This window comes from Salarias fasciatus, chromosome 16 (genome assembly GCF_902148845.1).
Source record: "Salarias fasciatus chromosome 16, fSalaFa1.1, whole genome shotgun sequence".
Taxonomy (NCBI): Eukaryota; Metazoa; Chordata; class Actinopteri; order Blenniiformes; family Blenniidae; genus Salarias; species Salarias fasciatus.
Genome location: NC_043760.1, coordinates 29,815,329 through 29,842,669, shown reverse-complemented (window position 1 = coordinate 29,842,669; position 27,341 = coordinate 29,815,329). Strand labels below are relative to the sequence as shown.

At 47.5% G+C, this 27,341-nt stretch overlaps 3 protein-coding genes across 3 annotated transcripts; 2 read left to right on the top strand and 1 right to left on the bottom strand.

The window, feature by feature from the left end:
* Positions 1-906: 906 nt before the first annotated feature.
* Positions 907-3,271, bottom strand: trim13 (tripartite motif containing 13). Its single transcript, XM_030111434.1, has 2 exons — positions 3,174-3,271; positions 907-2,467 (listed from the first exon to the last, which is right to left on the bottom strand). Exons 1-2 carry the CDS (start codon positions 3,204-3,206, stop codon positions 1,256-1,258), a joined length of 1,245 nt encoding a protein of 414 aa, XP_029967294.1. The 5' UTR covers positions 3,207-3,271; the 3' UTR covers positions 907-1,255.
* Positions 3,272-3,902: 631 nt separating this feature from the next.
* spryd7b (SPRY domain containing 7b) lies at positions 3,903-10,998 on the top strand. The gene is made up of 5 exons (XM_030111435.1): positions 3,903-4,105; positions 4,986-5,102; positions 5,396-5,562; positions 7,035-7,137; positions 10,041-10,998. The coding sequence occupies exons 1-5, from the start codon at positions 4,000-4,002 to the stop codon at positions 10,136-10,138; spliced, it is 591 nt and encodes a 196-aa protein (XP_029967295.1). The 5' UTR covers positions 3,903-3,999; the 3' UTR covers positions 10,139-10,998.
* A 937-nt stretch (positions 10,999-11,935) lies between these two features.
* Positions 11,936-26,389, top strand: kpna3 (karyopherin alpha 3 (importin alpha 4)). Its single transcript, XM_030112651.1, has 17 exons — positions 11,936-12,105; positions 14,291-14,335; positions 19,016-19,105; positions 19,621-19,650; positions 19,737-19,789; positions 19,874-19,969; positions 20,945-21,030; positions 21,696-21,782; positions 21,855-22,024; positions 22,149-22,193; positions 22,277-22,408; positions 22,484-22,612; positions 22,868-22,972; positions 23,167-23,238; positions 23,486-23,648; positions 23,821-23,915; positions 24,003-26,389. Exons 1-17 carry the CDS (start codon positions 12,037-12,039, stop codon positions 24,093-24,095), a joined length of 1,560 nt encoding a protein of 519 aa, XP_029968511.1. The 5' UTR covers positions 11,936-12,036; the 3' UTR covers positions 24,096-26,389.
* The last annotated feature ends 952 nt before the right edge of the window (positions 26,390-27,341 follow it).

Below are 27,341 nucleotides of genomic sequence, written 5' to 3'. Positions count from 1 at the left end.
CTCCTCTTGCATAGAGAAGGCTATTCTCTGATTATTGGGATATTTACTTATCAGTATTTAAATAGACCGAGACTTAAAAGTTTAACCTTTCCTCCTGTACCACGATATTTAATATAAAGATCCCGCCGGTGCCCTTTGGATGTGTTAAAGTCTTCAAAGTATCTGCGTAAAACAGGAAATATTCATAATTCGGACCGTGGTAACGCTTTTAGTGCTATATTTATATTTGCGTGACATGACAATTAAAATATTAATGTGGAGCAGGACTTTTTATTTTGATCCTATATTTGCCTGGCAACAGAAAGCTATATATATGTGCGAGCTCTCCATGACGTGCGCCCTGAATTATGGTCAGTGCCGACATCACGGATTCGCTCCATGACGGTCTGATCTCACAAGGATTCCCTCCTCTTCCTAATTAAGAGAATAAATATATAAAATGATTAACGATCCTCACTCGACGCAATTCTGTCCTTTGCTTTGACCTAGTTAAAGAAAAAACTAAATGATAAGCCAAAAATGGAATTTTATCAATCTTAATAAATGCGCAACTTTTGATATTAGGTATCTGTCAGGAGGGGGGGAAATGCTGCAGTTTTAATTTCATCATCTGCAGATATTTCACTTCACACACCAGGCAAGCTGAGCTGAGACACACACTCGCACACACACTCCTGTAAAATCTGACTCCGCAACAGCGAGTGATGAATTGAACGATCTGACGATGCAGATTCTGACTTTATTTTAGGAGTCATTAAAATCAGGTGCGATTGTTGCGGCGCTCGCCTTCTCCTCGCCGTGCCGTGTGGCTGCAGCCTGCTGAATATTTCACACGGGCCCTGTTATGCAACGTGTGTAACCTTGAGGAGGCTGCAGCAGCATCGCTGTGGCGCGGACGCGCTCCGTGCATGGGAAAGAGGCTTCGGATCACACTTTTACGCACGACGTGTCCCTTAAATAGCTCCCAAATGAGATCTGTCGGAATGAATAAATGCAAAACATGGACGTGACTTACATTTCTTAGATTTATTTATCAAAGTCATCTTGGACAAGTAGAAAATATATTTTTTGAAATGGCAGTAGCTGTCTACAGGATGGTTTAGTTCGGTTGCTGACACTTCATTGTCGATTCAACCTCTTCAAAACTAAAAAAAAAAAAAAAGGAACTTCAGTTCAGTGTTTACATTTTCTGTGTCGCATTATCACATCTCACCCCTCACTTAGAAATTAATTTGTGGGTGAGATGTCAGGGTGATTATGGTAACTTACAACTGCCAATAAAATGGACAGTGGAGTCTATTAACTTTACTATGCATTCCTGACCTGCATCGATCAGACTCGTGCACATGTCAGTCATTCCCTGCAGGTACGCGCCAGTGTGGGAGAGTTGGAGGGAAACCGCACTGAGGAGAGGGTCAATCCGAGATGTCACCCAGGCTGCGATGCTGTGCGGTGGCAGCGGGAGGAAGAGGAGGAGGAGTGTGGCCAGTAACAGACTCATACTCAGGACGATCCACCTGGGCACCGGTCTCCGGGAGCCGGTCCGGTACGAGCCATTCTCGTGTGGGACTGAGATCTTGTCCACTTCTCTGAGTCTCAGTGAATCCCACTTTTTCACATCGAAATTACGCACGCGCGGACCGACGTCTATGTCCCTCCGAGAGGGCAGCGGGGTGTCCTGGAGGACCCTGAACTTCTCCCTGAATTCCTGCATCTGCTGCAGGAAGCAGAGGGGGTCCGTGGCGCCCCTGAAGGACTCGGCCATGCCGAGCGCCTGCCTCTGCTCCTCCAGCGCCGCGCTCAGCTTGGTGATCTCCGGGTCGTACGCCTGCATCACCACCAGCTTCAGCGTCTCGAAGTCGGACAGGATCTCGTTCCTTTTACACTCGAGGCTGCTGATGAGCTTGTCGAAGTAGTCCGCCACCTTCTCCGCGTCCTTGGTGACCGACTGCAGCGCCCTTTTCTTGCCGGCTTGGAGCGTCTCCAGGCAGGACAGGGTGTCCGCGCTCCGCCAGCTCTCCACCCCGCGGAGCAGCTCCTCGAACGCCTCCTTCTCCTGCTCGTACGCGTCCTCCAGGGAGCAGAATTTGTGTCCTCTGTGCTCGTCGGTGGTGGCGCAAAATCCACAGATGAGCTTCATGTCAGTGGCGCAAAATATGTTAAGAGGCTGGCTGCAGTGTTGTTTACAAACAGACATCTTCGGCAAAACCCGGATTTTGTTGAACTTCTCCACGATCCCGCGCAGAGAGTAGTTGATCTGCAGGCTATTCGCGCCGTTGTGAGGGGTCTCCTTGCGGCATGTGGGGCATTTGAAAGGCGTCCTGTAAGCCGGACCCCGGTTCCCCTCCAGCAGTCCCTCCAAGCATTTCTTGCAAAAGCTGTGCGAGCACAGCAACACCCGCGGGTCCTCGAAGAGACCGCAGCAGATGGGGCATGTGAGTTCCTCCTCCAGCTGATCCATGGCACCCTGCAAACACAGCATCCGCACGTCAAACCACAGCCTCGGTCACGCATGGAGCACAGCACAACTCAGCACTTGGTGAAATGGATCGCTCAATACGCACCGCGCATGCAGAACGATGCAGCCCAAATTTGAAAAAAAAAATAAAAATAAAAATATATATATAAATAAAAAAAGAGGCATTGAAGTCACACACTAAAACGACGAGGCATCGCAAAGGATACAGATTCTGCAGTCACGTTCCAGCTGTCTCTGGAGTATTCCCATCCTGAAAGTGAAACTGACTTGTAACGCTGTGCCCGCGTAAAAGCTTGGCACGGGCTCTGCCAACGGCTCCGTTTGCGCATTTCAGGTTCGGCAACATCCTCGCCTGTGAAGCCCCGCTGCGTCCAGCTGACGGCGGGATGCGCCGCAAACGCGCCACAGGCTCGGCATCTGTCACAATCATCAACAACTCTGCAGGTCTAAAACTAGAAAAAAAAACCCCAGATAATTCCCTTCCAGTTAAGCTCTGTATTGCAAAACAAGCAGGACGGCGGTGAGCTGAGATGAACCCAAAATTGCCATCGCCTGACCAATCCAATGCGACAAATTATCGACAAACGGGGTTCGCGGTTGCGTTGCTCCTGTTGGCAAGGTGCTGAAGGAGGGCTGTGACAGATTTTGCAAGCGCATAGTAACATGCAACTACTGGACCAAAAGAATCACTCACCAGCTGCTGAGACGCACAGTGCAACGCAATCATGGCGCTTGTTGCTGTGCAGACTTCGCCCTTTTCCGGGTGCAGAGTTTAACCATTTCTGCTGCGCGCCAAAAGTGTGAAAAGGGGAGAACCGGCGTGTTTTGTGCACAGATAAATCACAGTATATGACAAATCATTGTAACAATAAAATGTACCCGCTTTATAACTTCTTTGACAGCGTCGGAGCGGATTTGAGGGTTGTTTTCGTTTTTGTCCCGGTTGGGCAATTTTCAGAGGATCCCTGACTGGTGGATGGGGGAGGGGCTGTTGCTATGCAAAACATTACAGCGTGAAAAACTGTCAACTCGGTTTAAGTCGCGGCTTAGCGGCGCACGTTTCTGCACAGAAACACTCCAGCAGCTTGTCTCGGTCAATATTTAGACCGCTGTCACGTCAGAAACGGGCGAGTGTTTCTGCAAAGCCGTGCCAAGTAAAGTCATGTGTGTGTGCCGCACATCCTCCACACACCGCGCCTGATCCAGCAGCCACATTTAGAGCTTTTCCCCACCAAATCCACTCTCTGTTCACACGCGGTTATGTAACATCGATATCCAATAGTTACTTAGTCACGTGTGGAATTTTTGACCTTGATTTTCTTCCCTTGTTTCCATGCCATCAGGAGCGGCTGCCTATCTTAGGCACTGTGATTGGATACAGTGGGGGCGGCGGGCGCTGCTGCAGTTCCGGGGCGGGCCGCGGGGTGTCGCTGCCGCGCGGGAGCGCCGCTCCGCGACGCGCGCTCTCGTTGGTTTCTGATGGCTGCTCTTTACTTCCGGATGCTCCGCCAGTGAAGAGAATGGCTGCGATGTTTACGTGTTGTCTGGGCTGCTGCGGGGAAGGCGGATCGGGGCACATTCCCCTCAAAGAGATGCCCACGGTGCAGTTAGACACCCACCACATGGGTGAGTATGTGTGTGTGTGTACAGGGTTGTGTGTGTCCGTGTGTGTGTGTGAGACGGACTCCCGCAGCTGGATGAAGTCTTCACAAGTCGAATCCAGTGACTCCTACTTCCGCTGTTTCTGAGCTGCTCAGCTTTTATAACACATCCTCATTTTATACGAGCTCAGGAGTAAAGGAATCAGGGACTGTTAGTGTCTTTTCTAAGAAACACATTTGAGCTTCAAACATCACATTCTGGTCACAAGGTTCACTTGATGGATGTGACAACAAATAAATCACAGCCTAAAGTAAACATTAGTCTGATGGAACATCTGACAGTGCTTTTTAAGGATGTATTTATTTAGTTTTTAACCTTCCAAAATGTATTTTTGATGTTCCACAATATAGGAAAACACTTCCACCAACAACCACACCTTACAAAAGATGTGTTGTTTTCTCTTGTCAAATGACTCATTGAAAAACAAATTCGCCTATATTTTGACTAGAGAATGGTTGTTTGAGTTAAATCTTTAAGGGTATGTAGCAGTGGTGCCAAACATAAGGCCTGTGGGCCAAATATAGCCAGCAAGAGACTCCAATCTGGACCACCAAGCCACCAAGTAAATTATAAAATTTTCAATAAACGCTGAATTTTTGGTCATAATTGTTCCGTATTGTGAAAATATAGACATGTTCGTCACATAGTCTGTTCCACAAGAAAAAAGCCTCTGTGTCTGTCTGCACCTCTGGGATCGTTCGATATTTGATCCTCTCTGAAGAAACAAAGTCAATCTAAAATTCCATGATGTTTGCAAGATCCCACAAAGTCTCTTTACAGAATCGAAGTGTGCCTGCCGCCGTCAGTAGAATCAGCCGCTCTGCCTCTGTCCTCCGTCTCGCAGGCACAGACGTCGTCATTGTGAAGAGCGGCCGGAGGATATGTGGCACCGGGGGCTGCCTGGCCAACGCTCCTCTGCACCAGAACAAAAGTTACTTTGAGTTTAAGATCCAGTCCACAGGTGAGTGTGGGCGGGCGCCATGTCAGATGACGGTTGACACGCTGCTGTTTTTAGTAGCAACACTTATCTTGTGACTGCACGCTCTCAGATCCACCGTCTCACGCTCTGCTGACTCTGCTGGGCTACAGGGAGACTGACTGCTAGCATGGCTTTTATTGCTGAAACCGTCACAGTTGCAGATGTGGTGGACATGCCAGCGGCAGTGGGAATACCACACTGTCTCAGTGGTTCCATCTTGAAAAGGAAAGGAAAAAAAACACACACACACTCTGAGGTTTGTGTGTGTGTTTCAGGTGTGTGGGGGATCGGTGTGGCCACGCAGAAAGTCAATCTCAACCAAGTGCCTTTAGGCAGAGACACCAACAGCCTGGTCCTGAGGCACGACGGGTCCGTGTACCACAACAACGAAGAGAAGAACCGCCTGCCAGCGAACAGCCTTCCCCAGGAGGGCGACATCGTGGTGAGTCCAGCGTTCTGATGACTCGGCTCTGAAAGCGACGAGCTGTGATCATGACCACAGAGAGCTGCTTTATCTGCATCTGGTCGAAAATCTGGACCCCAGAGACTGGAGAGTGGAGTCACGTGTTTCCAATATTGACAAAAGTATTTGCTCATCTGTTGAAATCATTGAGTTGAGGCGTTCTGTACATACTACCGGACCAGTGTCAGGCTGAATCCTCTGGTTTCAGACGCGTGTGAAAGCAGGTGAGCGAATATTTCTGGCAGTATAGTGTGGTTTTACATGTCGGTTGACGTTCCACAGTTTGACTGACATTCAGTGTAATTTGAACTTGATCGCCTCAGACTGAAACGGGAGGTTTGACACTACTGTGAACACACAGTGACCAAGCATCAGGACGGAATTAACCTGTGATTTAAGATTTTATGAGGGCAGACCTCTGAACTGTGGAAAGGTGTCTGGACCCTCACTATCAACATGTCTTTATCGAGTCAGTGTCTCCTTTTCGTCACCGCAGACAGAATGTCAGCACGACAGCAAGAACACATTTAAGAGCAGCAGCCTCAAAGCCACGCTGTCAGGGGGAGAGAGTTAAAACATGCATGCAAAAGGCTGCGGAATGCAACAGTTTTCTGGACATTTCACTGTATTTTACTTCAGTATTAAAATAGACTTTCTGTTGAGATGACAGAAATGTTTGGAACTAATTGTGCAGACCTGGAAAAGGAGAGACCTCTTCAAAATGTTTCGCGTATTCCACTTCAAATCCAGAGTTTGGAGTGTGGATTTAAAGGTTAGCGTGGCTCCGTGTGACCCGTCCAGCCTGCTCAGGATGCAGGTGGGCCGTTTGTGGCCCCAGAACTCAAATGAGTTTGACGCCTCTGCCCTTAACGCTGAAGCTTTTTTACACTTTATTTGCTGGATGAGTACATCAATAAATTGTCCATTGATTCATTTGAAAACCCTGCATGACATTTAAAATAGTTGCTAAATCGATTGATTTGCTTTCCTATTGACTCACTTTATCACTTGAACCGGAATCCAGTCTGTATCTGTTTCTTCACACTCTGTTTCATCGTGTTTATATATCTACTGTCACCACAACATGACATTATAAAGTTCTAAATGTTAAAATCGAAATGTAGCGACAGTTTAATTCCACTGAACACGGTGGTTCTCAGACTAAACAGTGAGTCTGTTCAGCTTCTTCTTGCACACTTGGTTAGTTTTTTACTCTTCCCAGAAAATCAAGTGCAAGATTGAACCTTCTGGGCCTCGAGTCGTGACAAGACTTTAACCACAGATACGAGTATCTCAAAGTCTGTCGGTGCAGCAGGACAAAGTACAGCTGCCAGAGAGAAAAGAAGACAGACGGGTTTTTCTTTCTTGCTCCTCATCTTCCACCATGATAAACTGTGATGTCGGGAGCTGGTTGCTGATGCTGAAAAGGAGTTTGTGTTTGTGTTGGCCAGGGCATCACGTATGACCACGTGGAGCTGAATCTCTACCTGAATGGGAAGAACATGCACTGTCCGGCGTCGGGGATCCGAGGCACCGTCTACCCTGTCGTTTATGGTGAGTCTTTTAGAGATACACACTGCCTTATTCCTAAATCTGGGCTCTTATTTTTCCTCATTCCAATATAAAAACAAATTTGGTGAAGTACCGGAGTATTCCACTAGAGGGCAGCATTTGTACATTGTTACCCGCTTTTGCTCATGTATATCTGCTCTTTAAGATCCACTAAAACTTTTATGATGTCCTGATATGTTGAAATAATGATGTTGAATTTACAGTATAGGTGACGTTAAATCAAATTACTCTTTCTTAAAATAAAGTAAATGTTTTGAAACACATTCTGTAAACTCAGCAGGGTTTTAAAAGTGGCCTTTTGCAAAATTATGTCCCCACAGTTTTTTTTTTTTTAGCTGAGAAAACAAAAGAACATAGAGTTTTTGTTTTCGAGACGCTGTCATCTGAGAGTTTCTTTCCGGCACATAACGTGATTTCAGTCTGTGACATTAGCGAGTCTTCTCACAAGAACCAAACCAAATCGGAACGTCTGGCAAGACCTTCCTGCCTCCCGGACCCTCTCGCTTGGAAGAGTTAAAGGTGCTGTAGGCAGGATTACCTTCGCAAGATGGCGATTTGACCCATCCAAGATGGCGATTTGAAACCCGGAGTCGTGTCCACCTTGGGGTGCCGAGCGGGGCCGGCAGTGTCGCTGCCACCTGTGCCGGCGGGTTGATTCACCTGTGACCTTTTCACGGCGGGCCTGGGGTCAAAGCCTTTTTTTAAAGAATTTGTGCCGTAGGGAGGATTACCTTCGCAAGATGGCGATTTGACCCATCCAAGATGGCGATTTGAAACCCGGAGTCGGGGCCAGCAGTGTCACGGCCGCCTGCGCCGGCGGGTTGATTCACCTGTGGCCTTTTCACGGCGGGCCTGGGGTCAAAGCCTTTTTTAAAGAACTACAGTAGAAACAGACGGTGTCCTCCGGGGAGTTTTGATGATGTTATGCCCGATGAAGCAGGTAAATATGCGGGTCTGGACTTCCTCGTGTGCGTTCACGAGAAACAAAGCTTTAAAGCGGCGCCCCCTCGACCAATCAGGATAGAGCCTCAGGGGCTCTTCTGATTGGTCAAAGATACCTGGAGCTGTCGAGATTCCTTTTCAGCTAAGAACAGAGACAGATGGAAATGCTGCGCCCTCGCGGTAGTGCAATTATGCTGCACTCCTAAAGGATTATCAATGGATACTCTAACATTTAATCCAAAGAAAACGCAGAAAAATTAGCTTTGACTAGCAAAATCCTGCCTACAGCACCTTTAAGATAACGTGAATGTGATAAACTGATGCAGCCCAACACCCTCATGTGACATATCTTAAACATTTCTCTTTCTCGTCACAGCAGTGGATCAAAGTGAGGGCAAGTGATCATAAAACATAAAGTAGTCATCCTCATTCTCTTTAAATGTCACACTGATTTATAACACTGAGGCCGTAACGGGAAACGTTGAGGTTTTCCTCTCTTTATGATCGGAGTGTTTGAGGTCCGCTATTTCATTTTAATAACTTTAAACTTGATTAAATGTGCTGAAACAATCAATTTTCTTCTCGAAAAGAAAAACAAGCTATGAGAGTAATCAGTAGAAGACAATATGGATATCTAGCAAATTGATTTTACTCCTCCAGTTAAAATGCTTGAGCTGTCCTGACTTGGCAGATCGTGCAAATACTCTTAAAATCCCTTTAAAATGGTTTTAAACAGCAGGCAACTAGAAGAGAAAGAGATTACAGTTTAAATCTAGAACCCAAAGAAAGGAATGCTGTAAAAGAATTCATGAGAAAGAGTGAAAATGAGGAAACTGGACTGATTGTTTCTTCATGTTGTGTTTTCCATATATTTATATATTAATATTGCTTAAAGATGAATAGTACACTTGACCATTTAAATTTCAATGAAACAGACAGATAAAACAATGTTACTGTCTGCACCATTTCATTGAAACAATGACAGCTTAAAGCTAGGACATAAAGCAGGATCACTAGGTGGCGCCATCAGGTAAACTATCACAGTTTTGGGGGGAAGAATTGAAAAGATGCTTCATGGTGATGAGTGTCTTCAAGATCGCTCCCACAAGAGCTGAGCCTCTCACACTCTCATAAGGAGCAAATCCAATCAGCCAGGGAGCGAGATCAATAACCTCATGACACCAACACGTGGAAGCACAAAGCTGAATCTATTATTTATCAGTTTTATGAATTTATTTTATTCAATTCGGTTGAACCAGTGATCAGTTAAAGTCAGCAGATACAGCAGAGGTGCAGCAGCTTGTGCCATGTGGGAAAGAAATGCAGCTTAAAAGTTTGAAATGAAGAAAATGACCCAAATGAAGGATTAAACTATTAAAAAATGAAGCGTTTTATGCTTTTAAAGACAAACTGAGTGCAATAACCTCCGTTATAATGTAACAAATATCGCATGAATTATAACTCATTTATGCAAAGTGATATTTATTTTTAATTCTGTAAAGATCCACTTTCAGTAAACTTAACTGTAGACACTGCAGAGAGTTTAGAGGTGGTGGGATATGAGGAGCATCAGAAATATCGAGAACAGAGGAAGTTTCTACCCACTGATGTGCACGTCTCACACTTAGTGCACGTTTCATGGCAGCTTTTGCGTGACTGTTAGAACTCTGTGAGTGAAGTCCATTCAGCGAGGCTCAGGAACGCCACATTGATGAATAAATGCTCCCAGCGGGCTTTGCACACACTCAAACACACTAACTCACCTGCCGCATCCTGCCTTTATTACTGTACAAATGAAAAGCGGTGAAAGCTCACATGGCTGCAGACACAGGATGTGGTTGAGCTTCGTCAATCCCATCGATCGGCGGAGCTGCAGCTGGCGCTCCAGACTTGACAGGCCTTTCTCACAGCGCCGGGTTGTGTGTGTGTTTGTGTGCTTGCAGTGGACGACAGCGCGATCTTAGACTGCCAGTTCAGCGACTTCTATCACACGGCTCCGCAGGGATTCGAGAAGATCCTCTTCGAGCAGCAGATCTTCTGAAGGCCTCGTCCTCGCGTTGTCGCCCTCTTCTTAATCTCATCGCGACCTCTGTGACACTGCAGTCTGACCTTGATCTGGATGTTCTCACTGTGTGTGTGTGTGTGTGTGTGACCTGAGTTCACCTAGTTTTCTTTCCTCTCACCTTTTCTGCCTGAGACGACGGAGAAATCCTCCAAGACGTCGGGGATTTCTGATCACTGATGGGAAAAACCCTGATTTTATGACAGTTGAGTGTATTAACCGAACGACTCTGAGTCGCTGCTTTCTTTCACAATCCGTGTACACACACCACCAGACAGCCGACACACTGCTGAGTTCACCCCATTTCTGTACGATGAGGAGCCGTTTGTTTTTAGGTATCTGAATGCCACGCTGGCATCTCCACACACAAGCTGTATTTATTTGTATTTATTCAGTTCCAGATCAAACATGTCTTTTCTTTGCCTTGTGAGACTTTGCATACTAACAAGAGGCCGATTGTCCACAGAAACAGTCAGAATGAGAGAGACGAGGGTTACAGGAGATGGTTCTGGTAGAGTGATGCACACTAAAGTGTCAGAGGTTGCGTTTGGTGCTGGAAGATGTTTTCCAAAATGAAGCGATGTGTTCTAAGCCTCCCCCGAACAGCTCTTTTGTTTTCTTGTCCTGGTATCGTTGGAGTTATGAGGATATGAGCCGGTGCCGATCGTCGCTGATCGGATATCTATCTGAAGGTCTGTCGTGTTGTGTTGGAATCTCATATCCTGCTGCTGAGATGTGACAGCTCTGTATTTCAAACGCTTGCCTCTGTTTGCACTAATGATGTTATTGTACAAACCCAAATATCGTTGATTCATTAAACTTTTGTGTCTGAAAGCATCGTTTTCAGTCTCTTTGCACCTGTTTGTGGTTGGTGAGTTGATGGTTTTTGAACATCATATAGCTACAAAACAGAGCATCTGTAATGATGCTTTGTTTTTCTGACAGTTTATTCTGGGGGGGTCATTTTCAGCATATTTTGCAGTTTTACTGTATCACTTATTAAATTGAGCATTTTCTTTTTTTTTTTTGCTTTATTAGTTTTGGGTTTTTTGTTTGAACCATTTCAACTAATCTGGTTTTTTTTTTTTTTAGATTTTAATCTTTTTGGAATTTAAAATATTTTAGCTTTTATGGATTTTTTTTCCTTTGGCCGTTTAGCTTCTTCGGCTGTTTTCTCTTGTAATTTTTGCAGTATTTTTTTGAAGTATTTCTCTCTTTGTAGGTTTTTTTTTTAGCTGTTTTAGCTGGTTGAACTCTTCTGGGCATTCATGCTATTTTTCTGTTTGTTTACCTTTTGTTGTGATTTCACATTTTCCCTTTTTTTTTGTTTTAATATTTATGTATTTTTATTTTATATTTTATTTAGTCACTTTAGCATTGTGGAAGTCCTCGTTAGCTATTTTCCTTTTTTTTTTTTTTTTTTATACCCCCGGGTGTGTCTGACTCCTTCCGGGCTCGTGAAGAGGTTTTCTACCTCTGGAGGTGAAGAGATGAGGGGTCCAGGGTGCCAGGGTGCCAGGCTCCAGGCTCCAGGCTCCAGGCCCCGGGTCCCCCGGACTGTTTGGGCCCCTGTTCCGGATCGTGTCCCGGAACGCGCGCAGTCGGTTTATGTCCTGGTCTCTAATAGACTTTATGTCCAATAAATCGCAGGTGAATTTATGAGTCCTGGAGAGCGGGGCAGCCCTGACAGGGGCTCCGCTGTAACTCCTCCTCCTCCCCCCCCCTGCGATCTGCTCGGTCCTCCCCCCGCCCTCCCCCGCCTCCTCCTCTCCGGATCCACCAGCAGCAGCAGCAGCAGCAGCACAGGAGCTGCCGTGCCTCGTCTTTCACGGAGGAGATCCCGAAAGCCGGAGGAAACAGCGAAACCCCGTACAGCCATGGCAGAGAACGCCGGCTTGGAGAACCACCGCATCAAGAGCTTTAAAAACAAGGGGCGCGATGTCGAGGTGAGCGGGCGCAAAGCCGCCGCTGTGCGCGTGAGGAAGTGGATGATGAGCTGAATGTGGGAAACGCGGCAGTGTGCGGGCCTCTGAGGGGAGCCCGGCCCCGGCTGCAGCTGCTCGCCGACCAGCTAGCTTAGCTAGCCGAGTGCTATCTGACAGAGTTCGCCATCAGCGGCGGCGTTAAGCCATCTGGAAAATAAACGACGGCGCTACCGACTGGCAGGCTAACAGTACCGCCACGCCGACCACCAGTATCTTATGTTTATGAGCGGCAAGCGACGCCACAGCTGAACTTTAGAAATCGTAGTAATTGAAAGCAGGCGATGTAGCTGTCAGTGCCTGCTAGCAGCGGCTAGCTAGCTGGATGGACGCCGGTCGTGAGCGAGGCTACGGCCTACCCGGCACCTCAATCTTCATATTTTCAGCGTCTCCCGGGCTGCTATCCCGCTGTAGCACCAGTGCCGATTCAGCAATGTCACATTCAGTCTTCATTTTTTGAAGTAACACGTACATTGCCGTAGCTTTGAATGGCTGCTCCACATCCACCCCGGTCTAATATTGCCCCTCCTAGTTAGCTAGCTAATGTCAAGCTAGCATAGCCTGCCAGGTGAGGCAGCCCAGCCGAGCTACCAGCTCATTCCTTTAACCTGGTATTTCCAATCCGAACAACACAATAAAACATGTATTTATGCTGAGTCTTACATGCAGGGAATTGGATATGACTAATAAAGATGCGATTTTACTGTTGGAGCCTAATCCATCTGAGGGAGTGGAAATTGATCTTTCTCTAGATAATTATAACTGTTTGATATTATTTGCTTCTTTATTTAGAGCTGTGATCAATTTTAAACCCCATATTTGTTGTTAGCCACGTCCAGTAGACATGAGCATCAGCGGTGTCCTGCATTAGCTGGATATTGCCTCATCATTACACTCACACTTCTAATTTTAAATCACTACGACAGTGTTTGTCTTCATTGACATGATCTGTACACCATTTGGTGAAGCCTGAGATCTACAGATCAGGAAGCTTACTGTGATGAACCAGAGAGATCCAAGTGATCCACTCCACACGCACAGATCTGTTCCTCGCCTTGTGCCAGTGTAACCAACACACACACACAGGGCTGTGTAGTGTTGCTCTATTGGTAATCCTGAGATAATCCTCAAACAAAGGTATGTCTGAAAATGGCTCATCGGCCTGGCATTTGACAGTTTCACCATCAATTTGTAAAATAAAAAAAAAAACTTCCCATAGGGGGGTTGTTTTGAAACTGGGAGTCAGTCTGCGAAGCACATGGCTACTATGACAGACACATTCTGCCAAGCACATTCTTGATGCTATTTCAGGCATCTCGCATGTCTGACCCGGGTCCTCTTAAGAGCCTCCCTATGTATGAATCTGATTTTTTTGTACGTGGATGACTCAGACGGGAGCAGAGGGGGGGGGGGTGCCAGTTTGGCTTTTATTTATTTAGGTCAGGCATAACAGATTGCTCTTCATTTCTGACACCATTATGAGCAGGACTGAAAGGCGAAGTGGGGAACGCTCACATGCTGCTCTCCATAAGCTCCTTTGTTTTCCTGCCTGACAGTTAATATGTGGATATCTCATAGGTCAAATCAGCGGATCATCGTGAGTGATATTTACACACAGATCTAAGGTAATTGTCATGGACAGTGTGATGTGTTTGGATGCCCGTGTCAAGGCCGTTTCGTCTGAGTCAGGCTTTATTGTTGTTTGGTGGCGGCTGGGAGACACCTCTCTGCTCCGCAGCTTTCTGAGTTATGGCTGTCCCAGATTACGTAAGAAGCTATTTAGGAAGGCAACATGAACCTCTTCAAACAGTCACAAGATCTCAGACCATCTCAGACTGTTCTGAATCCTCTGGAAACGCTGCACACTCACAAATACAGCGATCACTTCAGCACCGTATCTGTTCGTCAGACATCTGACTTTCAGCGCTGCTGCTCAGAGGATTCATTCAGCAGAAAATGAAATGAAATAGAACTCTGACCATGTCGTCGTTTAGAACTGATATGACATCCTGAAGCCTGAAATAGTTTATTGATGTTGTTTGAAGCACTCAGAATGAAATCCACACACATCATCCCTGAAATAAGCTTTTGCCTTTTTAATTTGCACATGTAACAAGATGCTTTCATGCTTTTCTTTTCTTCGTTGCAGACTATGCGAAGACATCGAAATGAGGTGACAGTCGAGTTGAGAAAGGTAAGAAAAGACGCGCGTACACACACACACACACACGCCATGCCTTGTGTGCCAGTTAATTCATGCGAAGAGCTGGAGGTGTTGTGAAAACCAACCGATCCGCCATTAATTCCTCCTCTTGAAGAGTTTCTCCTCTCCTGTTGTGTTAAGTTGTTTGATACATCAGTGTTTCTGATCCGTGCTTCCGTGGGTGCAGCTAATGGATCAGAATGAAAAGACCTCATGTAAACTCCTCTGGTGGACGGTTCCGTCCAATTGAGTGTGTTTGGAAAGAAATTTAACCCTGATTCCGGCTGATCTTCCCTCCTCTTTCAGCTGAGGTTCAGTGTCGGTGTTTGTGTTAACTTACATCTGTCCAGCTGTGATTTCTGTACTTTGGTGGTTCCTGAACATCAGCAGCTTCATCCGCTTTCACTAAGTGTGTCCAGTCCTCCCAGGCGTTTGATCTGATGGCCTCTCAGACAAACGGAGGCGATACAGACGAGCCCCCGGTGCCCGGAGAGGCAGCGTGCTGGATTAGCAGTGTGTATACGCAGAGGGCGGCGGGCCGTGAGCAGGATGTGGACCTGCAGCGCTCACACACCTTTTCAGTGTCACACTGCTCCACATTCAGGCGTGAGGGTGTAGAGATGGCGTGAGGGTGTGTTGAAACGCCTCGCTGTCTCTCATCCTGAAAAATCGCAGCGCATCACTTTTATTGAGCTTTTTTTCCCAGACAATCAATACACGCCTTTTAAGTAATGAAAAACCTTTCTGTAAAAGAAAGACTATTCCCTAAAAGTAGCGGGAGGTGTTGTTTAAGTCTTCGAAGATGTAAATAGTGTCCTGATTCACTGGGATCTGTTAGTTTTGAGGCACATGGTGAACTGAGGCCGAGCGTTCATGAAGCAGAAGTTTTTATTCAGATTTCAGGAGTGTTGTGAGTTCGAAAACCAGACTAGATTAAATATGAGCTTCTGAATGATTTATTAATACTTGGTTGCATTAAAGCAGACAGATTTCAAGCAGTAGTTCCATATGCGCTATTCTATTGTTTACTGATCGGAGCCACTTGAGGTGAAATTGCTCCCTTCAGAAGAATCTGTCCCCGTAGTGTGCCGTCTTGTTATGTTAAACAATATTTACAATAAAAGAACACATTTTGAGAAGTAATTGGAGATCCACTTCAGAGATAACAATGTGAGGACTGTGCCAGCTGTGGCTCATATCTGTTTCATACCCCCGTGTTAAGAATTCTTATTCAAGGCACTGAGTTCGTCTTTCTCTGGAGAAGCATCGCCAGGCTCAGATTTGAGCCTGCAATAAAAATAATAATAAAAATCACTATTTGTGAGACCTGACTACTACTGCGCTGTATTTTTTTAGTACTCTTACTGTATTATCAACCTCAGTTTTCATCACAGAATGAATTAGACTGAAGTTTTGTGCCATTCCGCTCGCTGCCGTCTCCTTACTGCCACTATGGAGTAAGATCAGAGAGCAGCAGCTCGATCATCGTGTGTCAGAGGACGATGCCTATGCTTCATTTATAATTTCTGATTTCATCAAGACAAAGGCACACACACACACACACACGCACAAAGACGCATAAAATGCACAACAGCTGTCGGTTCAAACAAAACACAACCAGCCAGGTATCACAGAGAAATGTCACTTTAAACTGGAGGAGCTGAAGTCTCTGTGGCATTAATGGAGCAATTCGTCGCACGACCTGAAGCAGGTGACCACAGCTCCTCTGAGATGTCCTCACCGATATCAGTAGTCCAGGCTTCTTTAATATGAGAGGAGGAGACTCCAGATGGGAGAGTGAATGTTCTGAAGCGGGGGATCTCGTCACAAGTTCATAAAAAATGTTGGCTGGGCGGAGATTCTGATTGGTGAAATGACTGTCTGACAAAGTCTTTCATTTCAAAGTATGGAAAGAAATGTAATATTAATTTCAATTGTGAAAATGTTTCAGAACAATTATTAATGTAAAAATCTGCAATAGTGGACAAACGCGTGTCCGTCCAGCAGGTCGACGCTCGGTCCAGCAGGCCTGGTTTGAAGCGTGGATGAAGTCGCACTGGAGAATGGATGGAGAGGATGAGACTGATGTCTGATACCAGGGAAAGTTAGTGTCAAAGTACCAGAAATCTTGGAAAAGTATTGTTAAAGTGCAGGTTACACTCCAGGTGTGCGCGTTGCCGTGGAGACGAGGTGTTAATCAGAGAACAGCTGTTGCCGACAGCAGGGCTGTGGTGGATTCTGTACTGCTGGAGAACAGAGCGACTGATGTAAACACACAGCGTCAGTCACATCATGAAATCACTGCCGACTGTTCATGCCTGTACCGTCGTCCTTATGAGGAGTCGGTCCACTCTGATTGGAGAAAGTCCCTCCACAAATGAATGGCAGTCTATGGGAGGAAAAATCACTTCTTTCAAACGATGCATTATCAGAGAGAGCTGTCGGTGACAGAGAAAGACACATGTGAGGAGGACCTTCACCTGTGTTCTGACGGATAATAATTATTCTTTTAAAACAAAAGTCTAATGTAAAGAGTTTGGTTTGAGTTATTTTCTGAGCCGATAGCATGTTGCAGCTGCTCTGCCCCCCCCAGGAGGAACTTGCCTGGTGAGCCTCCCCCAGCGTCTCCCACAGGAAGTATTTTGCGTCTGGTTCTCGCCCGGACCCTCTGCTGTGTCCCCGGAGGAAGAAGTTGGCTGTTTTACCGCTGAACGTGTCGGTGCGGTGCACCAGGAGCCTGGCAGTGCAGTGGAGCGCTTGTGCTTTTATTAGACTGCTGTCAGAACTACAAAGACGGTGTTTTCTCTCCTAAACTGACTGTTGCTGGCCTCCCGGTCCCGATAAGCCGGCGGAGACGCTGAGCGACTCCCGTGGACGACGTTTGCCTGTCGTACCTCAACAACAACAGTAGTTTATGTTTCATTATGAGACACTTCTTTTCATGGACGTTTTATATTACGGCACATTTAATCTTCTGGAGTCTTGGGTCTGTGTTGCTGTAACGAGGTGACCGTTGAGCTTTATATCATCATTTTATGAGTACGGGGAGCGAGTGCTTCCTGGACCGGCTGTGATTCGACACCTGGGAGCTGCTTCAGTAGCTCCGGCGGGGAGACAGCCTCCCTGGCCTGATGGGGCATTTCTAACTCATACTGATGCATCGTTTTAAGGCGTGAAGACAAAGTCACAGGGAAGCTGTTGCTTGTAACTGGCGATACAGTACTGAGGGTACGAATGTCTTGAGAATCAGCCCTGTCCTGCTCCTGTTTGTCTCGCTGAGTTTTTTTTTTTAAGTCGAAGGCTCATTTTAAATGAATGAGTCACAATTTGCACAGGTTGAGATGCCTTTATCCGTACAAGCATTGCATTTGAACGGAGGAAGCACAGGCGTGTGTCCTTTTTCTTTCACAGTAGAGAACGTCAGGAAACGTGTATTTGCAGTGTGCGGTATGTGTCGTCTTGCGTATAAAAGCAGTCGTTCAGATCGCTGCCCTTCTTTTGGTTGTCTCCCTTCATCATTTGGCCTCGATGTGCAGCATTCATGTTTCTGAGACGCGGCGTCTTCCTCCGGCTCTCGGGTCACTTGAGGTCTTCAGACTTTTCTCTCTACAGTCTGACGCCAGTCCCATTTGCTCTCGAATATAAATAGAACGGTAAAACACAGAATGCAAATTGAGTGCTCGATGTTTGAATGAGGACATGAAAGTGTTCTTTTCAAATGTTTTAGATTCATCTCATCAGAATTACCTTAAATAGACCAAAAATACTGATACATGATTAAAAGAAATAAGGAATAAACGCAAGGGTTAACCTGTACAGTGGCGTGTGAGTCAGGTGTGAAATACACCTGCTGAATGTGGAGTAGCTCTGACCAGAAGCTGCGTTCTGGCCGGGTTCAAGACGACCTGCATGCTTCTTGTTATGTCATTTCAGACGCATTGTGTCCTGAAACTGGAAAAATATGCATGTAGAGGCCGAGGAATGTTCCTGCTGCTTCTGCTAATCTTGTGCGAGACGCGGTGACATAAATTCAGCGTGCTCAGTTTATAACCCAAACATGCTGTCAGATGAGATTTGAAGAGGGTGAAGCAGTGCAGAGGAAGTCGCAGCGTCCCGGGGTTGCTCCCATGCAGAGGCTCGGTGTGGATGTGGGCACAGTCGGATGTGCTGAAGCCTGAAACGTCACCGCTGCGGCGTGCTGAGGTGGTCACAAAGTCTGGCGCATTTCATCCGAGTGGATCAGAGCAGCGAGACGCACTGCACTGGCTGATTAGTCATCGGTGACGCACGGCGGCGCGATGCGCCGGAATGTAGGGCAAGGGAATCTCCTCCTACCACTGACTCACATGGCCCCAAGACCCACGCTGGGTGAGTGCGTGCTGGATGGGGGCGCTCGGTGCGCGCGGGGTTAATAGGTGAGGGTTCAGTGTCCTTCAGAGAGGAGCAGGTGCTTGTTGTGTGGATTAGCCTGCAGGCAGTTTTCTCAGGATTAGCGACTTCGGAGCAGGATTTCCAACATGTAGGCCACATTCCGAAAGGTGAAAGTTTAGGAAACAGCGGGGGAAACGGTCTGGAGGTGGGTTCAGATTCGCTGGGTCTGTCTTTCTTCTGTGCATTGATGAATAGCTTCTCCTCCCCTCACGGCTCTTCTGTCTTCTCTCCTCTTGTCAGAACAAACGAGACGAACATTTACTGAAGAAGAGAAACGTCCCGCAGGAGGAAAGTCTGGAGGACTCGGACGTCGACTTAGACTTCAAAGGAGTAAGTGTGGGTGTGAGAGAGAGAGAGAGAGTGAGACGCGCCTGCTTAGACGATGGGTCGAAATCAAGAGGGGAGTGTGTACAAACGCACGTAGCTTTTCAGTGTGGCAGCTAACAGAATAGCGAGCGGTCCATCCCAGTCAGGAGTGAGCGCAGGAGAGGACTGACATCCTGAGATATGGAGGCATCCTCCAACTTTATCGCTCTCAACAGCGTGGCGCTCGTCTCTTTTAGCCCGGAGGAAAATATGTCGCTGTTATTACCTTCAAACTGTTTTAGGATGAAGCCTGGGAAACCTCTAATGTACAGGGAACACCCGAGCAAAGGTTCAGGGAAACATTTAAGAACATGTGCATGTGTTTGTGTCAGGCTGTGTGAATGCAGGGTCAGCGGAGTGAGCTGCTGTCAGACCTTCTCTTTGTTTCTTCTGCAGAAACATTTCAAACATCTGCAGGTCAGTGTCAGATCTGTTCCAGCTTGCAAACTGACTGCTGATTTTCCCTTTTTTTTTTGCAGCAAAAAGTTACGCTTGCTGCCATCTTACAGGTTAGGATTTATGTTCATGTTTTGTTCATCAAGTCTTTCCCGGTTTGTATTTCTGCGGCGCTAACACGAACTCTTTGCTGCTGCAGAACGCAACAAGTAGCAATGCAGTTATACAGCTCAGCGCTGTGCAGGCAGCCAGGTGAGCCGCCGACAGAGCACATTCTGTAAACCTCTGAACTACTGTTCTTTACGTTTTGTAACCAGTCTCCGTGCTCCTTTTCAGAAAACTGCTCTCCAGTGACAGAAACCCTCCCATCGATGACTTGATACAGTCTGGGATTTTGCCCATTTTAGTCAAATGCCTGGAAAGAGACGACAAGTGAGTCTGCGAGCTAACGGCGTTGTTTCCCTTCTGGTCCTGTCTCGCCGTGGCCGGGCCGTGTGTCTTCAGGGTTACAGATGATACCGCGCTGCCTCCGCTACTACGCTGGCTTTGTGCACACGAGGCTGTTTCCCACTGTGTCCACACGTGAGAGTGTGTGGAGGCATGCGGGGCAGCTGGCTGGTCCTCTCAGCGCGGGCCAAGCCAAATATATCAACATTCCTGTCTCTCGGAGTTCCCAAATTCCCAGGACCTTGTGTCCACTGAGAGGGCCGGCCGGATCGTCGGGGTCGAAGAACTTGTGAAGGTCTGATCACGGCAGGCCAGGAGAGACGGGATCGCTGTAGACAGTGTGTGTAAATCAGGACACTAATTTTCAGACGGGGATCGCGTCCTGGCAGAAAGCCAAGCATGTTGACTTTGACTTTTAAGTAAAACATGCCGCATTAAAGAGAGAAAAAAACCAAAAGACTGGCATCTCTTGAGAATGTGTAACAGGGTGGGAAATGAAGCCCGTGTCTCCAAACAAGCCCCGTTTGGTCAAATCGTGAGGAGCTCAGGAAACCAGCCGCAGCTCCACATCATGTTCTGCTGATAGAACGTGTAACCGGGCGGACCGACTCGCCACCCTTTGCCACAGTCCCCGAGCATTCGGCTGGTGGGCGGTGTGACGATCGCTGGCTAGGGTGTGAACTCTTTCTGTTGCATCATTTCTTTCTTTTATGGACGATCGTCTATTGTGAAGTACACACACACACACACACACACACACACACACACACACACACACACACACACACGGTTTGAAAGGGTTAGTTAATAACCTTGTTGTGAAATACTGATTCCAGATCAGCCTTGAAAATGAGATAATATTAATGTTCTCTTGGTCTTAACCCAGCCCCCCCCCCCCCCCCCTCCTCCCCCCTGCTGTGAAAACATGTAAACAAGCTGTTCTGTCCCTCCTCGTCCCAGCCCCTCTCTCCAGTTCGAGGCAGCGTGGGCTCTGACCAACATTGCGTCCGGGACGTCGGCACAGACTCAGGCTGTGGTCAAATCCCGTAAGTTCCCCCGTGGCTCCGTCTTCGCCCGGCCTCCCCCCTCCCGGCTGTGTTTACACACCGTCTGCAGCCTGCCCACCAAGCACGTTGGGGTTTTTCTCCCGGTCAGACGCGGTGACTTGTCGATTGTGGCTTTTTATCAAACATGTAACTTGGCTGAAAAGTGGGTTTTATGATCAGTGGTCTTAAAATAACTTCCCTTTTACCGAAGCAGGCACTTAGAGGTGTAAATACAATTCTTAACGTCTCTTCAAAAACACTTTATTTCTTTTAGATGCTGTTAATTTAATGACAGTAAGAACTGTCTGCTTTTTGGCCCGTTGCCTGCGGTATGATTTATTATTTAATGAGTTAAATGGAAAATGATGTCTGGTTCTGTCTGTGCTACACGATTAAACAGGACTTACATGAAAAATAGCCGAGTGCCATCGAGCGCAGCCGCCGAGCTCCTCTGAATCAGAGCTTACCTGCTAATTTTCCACACGTTTTAATGTGCGAATTAGCAGCTATTAGCATGTTTTCAGGCTCGGTTGGTATTTCCACCTAGTGGTTTTTCTGCTTAAACAAACTATAAGAGGATATTTTTTCCTCACCTCTGCACTGGCTTTCCTTGTGGCGGAGAGCGGCGGCGTCTGACCTGTTGTTGTTGTTGTTTGTTTGTGCAGACGCAGTGCCGCTGTTCCTGCGGCTGCTAGAGTCTCCCCACCAGAACGTGTGCGAGCAGGCCGTATGGGCCTTAGGAAACATTATCGGTGAGTGCCGCCGTGCGGCCGCCCCGCCGGAAGCGGGGCTCCGGGTCTGACCGCCGGCTCTCCTCCCTGCAGGTGACGGCCCGCAGTGCAGGGACTACGTCATCTCCCTGGGCGTGGTCAAGCCCCTGCTCACCTTCATCGACCCGTCCATCCCAATCACCTTCCTCCGCAATGTCACCTGGGTCATCGTTAACCTGTGCCGCAACAAGGATCCGCCTCCGCCCATGGAGACTGTGCAAGAGGTGTGTGTGTCCGAGTCTCTGAGGTTTTCCAGTACCTTCTTTAAAGCCGAACCGGCTTCGGCACTGCCCTGATCTGCCTTCATCTCCTCACTGTGTTTCTCCTGCTTTCCTCTTCCCCCTGCAGATTCTGCCCGCCCTTTGTGTGCTAATATATCACACTGACATTAACGTGAGTATCCCGTTGAATCGCCGTCGTGTTGAGCGTGATTGGCTCCTGAGCGGTGGGTGAAGAACCTCTCCTCCTGTGCTCAGATCCTAGTAGACACAGTGTGGGCTCTGTCTTACCTGACGGACGGGGGCAACGAACAGATCCAGATGGTCATTGATTCTGGGGTCGTTCCATTTCTCGTGCCTCTCCTCAGCCACCAGGAGGTCAAAGTTCAGGTGCGGTTCGCCGTGGGGTTCTTCATTCTAGCGCCTGGTGAACGTTTGCCGACGTTTGCTCTTCCTCCTCCGTAGACGGCGGCTCTGAGGGCAGTGGGGAACATCGTGACGGGGACGGACGAGCAGACACAGGTCGTCCTCAACAGCGAGGTCCTCTCACACTTCCCCAACCTGCTCACACACCCGAAAGAGAAGATCAACAAGGTACCGCGGCCGCAGCCCGAAACTCGTTTTTACGGCGTTTTCTCGGTGTTCACTGTCAAAGTACGCGCTGCTTGATCGACTGCTGTGAAGTTCCTGGAATTTACGGAGCTTGTCGTACTCTGGAGCACGTCTCCAGTCACTGGAGGAGGCCGTCTGTTTGTGAGGCGGCCATGTTGAATCCAGGAATGACCGGCGCATCGTGTTCGCCGAGGCTCTGGCGCTGCTTGTAACCGTTCCCGCTTGGTCCGTTTCCAGGAAGCGGTCTGGTTCCTGTCCAACATCACGGCCGGGAACCAGCAGCAGGTCCAGGCTGTGATCGACGCCGGCCTGATTCCTATGATCATCCACCAACTGGCCAAGGTTTGTCCGTCGGCGGAGTTCGCGTCCGCCGCGCCTTCTGTTCCGTTTCCTCGCAGACGCACGCCGCCGCTCCCTCGCTGCGGTTCTCGACTCGTGAAATGTGCAGCGCGAATGCAAACGCAGCCCCGCTTCTCTGCACACTGTGGAAAAATCAGTGTCTCAGTGCATGTGTGTGACAGCCTGTCTCTCCACAGGGTGACTTTGGCACTCAGAAGGAGGCGGCATGGGCCATCAGCAACCTCACCATCAGCGGGAGGAAAGACCAGGTGAGGCGGGTTTGGGGACCAGCGATGGAGAAACCTGGCTCAGCTCCGAGCGTTTGCTGCTGGGAGGCAGCAGGCTGGTGTATCGGTCACACTTTCTTTTTTTTCCCCTCAAACAAAACCCCAGAATTATGAAGACAGACGTATAAATTGAGTAGAATTTTTTTCAAAATGGTTAAATAATGAAAATTGACAGCTGACTCTGTCCTCACTCATAATCGCGTGTGTGTGTATGTGTGTGTGTGTGCAGGTGGAGTACCTGGTGGAGCAGAACGTCATCCCGCCGTTCTGTAACCTGCTGTCTGTGAAGGACTCCCAGGTGGTCCAGGTTGTGCTGGACGGCCTGAAGAACATCCTCATCATGGCTGGAGACGAGGCCAGCAACATCGCAGAGATCATCGAGGAGTGTGGAGGTGTGTGTCCGACTGCACCCCTCCTCGCTGTCCTCTCCCGTTTCTCTCTCTCTCTCTCTCTCTCTCTCTCAGGATGGCTCCTCTGTCGTTCCGTTTCTCGGGAGGTTGAGCGGCGTATCCGACTCACCCGGACTGTGTGAGCTCCTAATATCAACCTAACTGTGTCTTCCAGGTTTGGAGAAGATAGAAAACCTGCAGCAGCACGAGAACGAGGACATCTACAAACTCGCCTTTGAGATTATTGATCAGTACTTTTCAGGAGACGATGTAAGTTCCTGTCACGAGATTCTCACCGGGGTTTTTTTTTTCCCCTCTCGGCTCCCATGTGACTCGTCTTTGTTGTCTTTTTTCCAGATTGATGAGAACTTGCTCCCCGACACCACTCAAGGAGGAACCTTCAACTTTGACCCAGCTTCCAACATGCAAACGAAGGAGTTTAATTTCTGAAAGCGGGGGATGCTCGTTCCGACCAGTTGCACGGGTACTCTGTAATCACCCCAGACATTCATCCATCCCTCCTCATCTGGCAACCTGGTACAGAAGGATTTACCTAACATCACTTCACACATGGAAACTCACCACTGAAGGGTTTACCCACCCCACCTCTGCACTGTGGGGCCGTCTCCTTTCTTCTTCTTTTTTTTTTTTTTTGTTTTCTTTTTTTTTTCTCTCAAATGGTCATCCTTCACTGAACACTACAGATCAGTCGTGGTTATTGAAACGGCGCCGTCACACTCTGGCAGCCGGCATCAGGATGGATTGTCAGTGCTTCTAAATATCACACGAAAACAAAACCAGAAGGAAAACAAAGCTTTCGTGGCAAGATCCGATTGCCAAATGTCAAGTCCTCACAAAGCACATTATCTCACACACAGACACACACACACACACACACAATATACACGCACACTTTTTGACACTTAGAATCTGTGTGCATACTTCTGTTAGAAGACGTCATATCACGTAACGGGGAAGAAATACTGCTGTTTGTTTGTGGGGTTATTTTTTTATTTTTTTTTTGTGCTTTCCCTCCCTGGATCGTCCTCTGGTGTTACTTCGCACACGCACACCGACACACACAAAGTACACACAGGAGCACACTTAGACGCCCCGCCTCCTGTGCAGCGGGCGCACCGACACCCCAGTTTAAAGAGTTAATCCCAGAGCTAAAGCCATGATTAACCACGGACCCCCGCCGCCCGGGGCGGGGGGAGGAGTGAAAGGGCTCTAAGGCGAAGCGAGGACTCCGCGGCGAACCGACTGACGGGACTGCTGACTCGGTGACGTCACCTTTTTTTAACGTGACCTCCGCTGAATTATCAAACTCGATGTTTGTTTTGAAAACAAGAAAAGAGAAAAAAAAAAAAACAAGAAAATCATCAAAAATGTGAATAAAATGCCATAACTTTTTTTTTTTTTTCCTTCTCCAACACAACTCTATAAGACCCGCGAGCGGCCTGCTGGCGATGCAGCAGCGCGGCCGCGTTTTTGTTCTGATGGACGTGAACGCCCGTCACGGGAGGAAGCGCCTCTGGGTGAAGGCAGAGAGACAGTGGAGCATGTCAGCTGTAGCGTTCACCCCCCCCCACCCACCCCCGCCCCCGCCGGAGCGCCGTCACCTGTCTGCCATCCAGTGAACTGTTTGCTCGGGACTCCCCTGTAATGTGAAGCTCTGAAAGGTGTGTGTGTGTGTGTGTGTGTGTGTGTGAGAGAGTGTGTGCGAGTGTGTGTGTATGGGGAGGGGTGGGTTCAACAACACATCCAACTAAAATCGTCCTTGATATCAGACTCTAAGGTTGTTTTAATTATTTGGAAGCGCGCTCCGCTCCTCAGACATTAGTTACATGTTTCAGCTCCTTCAGTTTGAGTCTGTGGAGTTTACCGATGTCTGTTTTTCCTTTTTTTTTTTTTTTTTTTTTTCTTTTAGTCTTATGCACACGTCAGAGAGACATAATGATTTCTGCCTGCAGACAGGGACCTATACTCACTGAAGACTAGACTTCTGAAAGGAGTACAGGTCCTGATCTGTACAGTACTTAACTACTTTCAGTGAAGAGGTCACACGTCATCACTCAATTTGAATAATTGTAAAAATAAAATGTGATGTGTATCTCTCCTTGCCGTCTAATGAATATATATGAATATATTTACATAAAGCCTGTACAAAGCTGCTGCAGCTGACAGTCATTGGATGGACGATAACTGTCACAGATGGCTGGGGAGGGTTTTTTTTTTTTTTGTTGAAGCAATATTTCTTTTATTTGACTTGCATATGTATTGTGATGATGATATGCTGATAAATTGGAACCGGCTGTTTTGGATTTTTTTTTTGTTTTTCTTGGTGGTGACGGGCTGTTTGAGATGTGCCGTCCCATGTCCCCGGAGGCGAGCGCACGGGCCGGGGTTCGGGCGAGCGCCTCAGACCCCGACCCTCGGTCCTGCTTCTCCAAGACTTTTCGACCCCCGGGTTGGCTGCTAAATACTCCCAGGGGTTCAGAGCGCGGGCGGGGTTTTAAGATTTCGGGGTAGGGGTTGTTGTAAGCGGCCCGGGCTTGTTTTTGGGACTAGCTGTTTATTACTGAACAAAACAAACAATAGAGAGGGTGTACAGTCATGAACTAGCAGACTAGACCGAGCCACTTTAAAGATTTACAATTTCGTTGCCTTGTATCTGAATTAGATACAAGCTTATGTTTGTTGCAAGATTTTTACTTGCTAATGAAAAGTTGTTTTAAATAAAATAATAGGAGAAAAGCAACAGACAGCGTTTTGGCCTCTGATTGTTTATATCTTTTTATAAATTTTAGATTGAAATCTTCTCTTTAAGGTGGCTCATTGATGCTTTCAACTCTTGTGCATATTAAAGACAAGAATGAGTTGAAAATCATTGTGCCTTTTGTTTTTCATTTCAACTAAACCTCGGTTTTATTGAATAGAAAATGAACTCTTTGAGCAGCTGGAGCCGAGCGGCTGCGGTCCGGCGTCGTCTCCCTGCTGTCGGAGTTTGCCATGGAAATATTCACTGCTGCTCTCCGCTGCGGAGAGCCGGCGCTCCCCTCTCCCGCTCACCCGGCATTGTAACGCACCATCTCCACCACTCATCACCCTCCCTGAACACCACACGCCGCCGCCGCCATCCTCGCCATACTTCAGTCGGGGGATGTTGCTATCTCCTCATCTCGCCCTCAGGACATGATCTGTGTTTCTGATCCTAACCAAAATAAACTTGCTGTTTAGCCGTTGGATCCTTCAAGCTTGCAAGTGTTGTGATTCACACAAAAACGAGCTTTTTCTTTGTTATATTTGTGATGGAAATATCTGATTTCGACAGCCTTGATTTAGAGATGATGCCTTTTCCGTTTGACTTTGTTAAATCATGTTTAAAAAAAAATAGTGGAGTAAGTTCATAGCAAAACCTGATACTTACACTGAACTGACTGTGTAAAGAAAGAAATAGAATTCTGAATCCTACAGTTACCATAGTTACACACCAAACACGCAGAGCTGGAAGACTTTGAATTGTTTAAAACTAGCAAAACAGCTTTCGCTCTTTCGTTTGGAATCCCACAATGTGGATATTCGACCATGAACTGCTGCTGGACATCAGACAGGATCTGCAGGATGAGCTGGTGAAATATCCTGACCCATCCAGCAGCCTGTCCTACACTGATTCACAGTGAAAGCTTGGAATAT

Coding starts and splice junctions, on each gene's coding strand:
- spryd7b (XM_030111435.1), top strand. CDS start 4,000: ATGGCTGCGATGTTTACGTGTTGTCTGGGCTGCTGCGGGGAAGGCGGA. Junction 4,106..4,985: donor GTTAGACACCCACCACATGG/GTGAGTATGTGT, acceptor TCCGTCTCGCAG/GCACAGACGTCGTCATTGTG. Junction 7,138..10,040: donor CGTCTACCCTGTCGTTTATG/GTGAGTCTTTTA, acceptor GTGTGCTTGCAG/TGGACGACAGCGCGATCTTA.
- trim13 (XM_030111434.1), bottom strand. CDS start 3,206: ATGATTGCGTTGCACTGTGCGTCTCAGCAGCTG. Junction 2,468..3,173: donor ACTGTGCGTCTCAGCAGCTG/GTGAGTGATTCT, acceptor CTGTGTTTGCAG/GGTGCCATGGATCAGCTGGA.
- kpna3 (XM_030112651.1), top strand. CDS start 12,037: ATGGCAGAGAACGCCGGCTTGGAGAACCACCGCATCAAGAGCTTTAAA. Junction 12,106..14,290: donor ACAAGGGGCGCGATGTCGAG/GTGAGCGGGCGC, acceptor TCTTCGTTGCAG/ACTATGCGAAGACATCGAAA. Junction 19,651..19,736: donor CGCTTGCTGCCATCTTACAG/GTTAGGATTTAT, acceptor TTGCTGCTGCAG/AACGCAACAAGTAGCAATGC.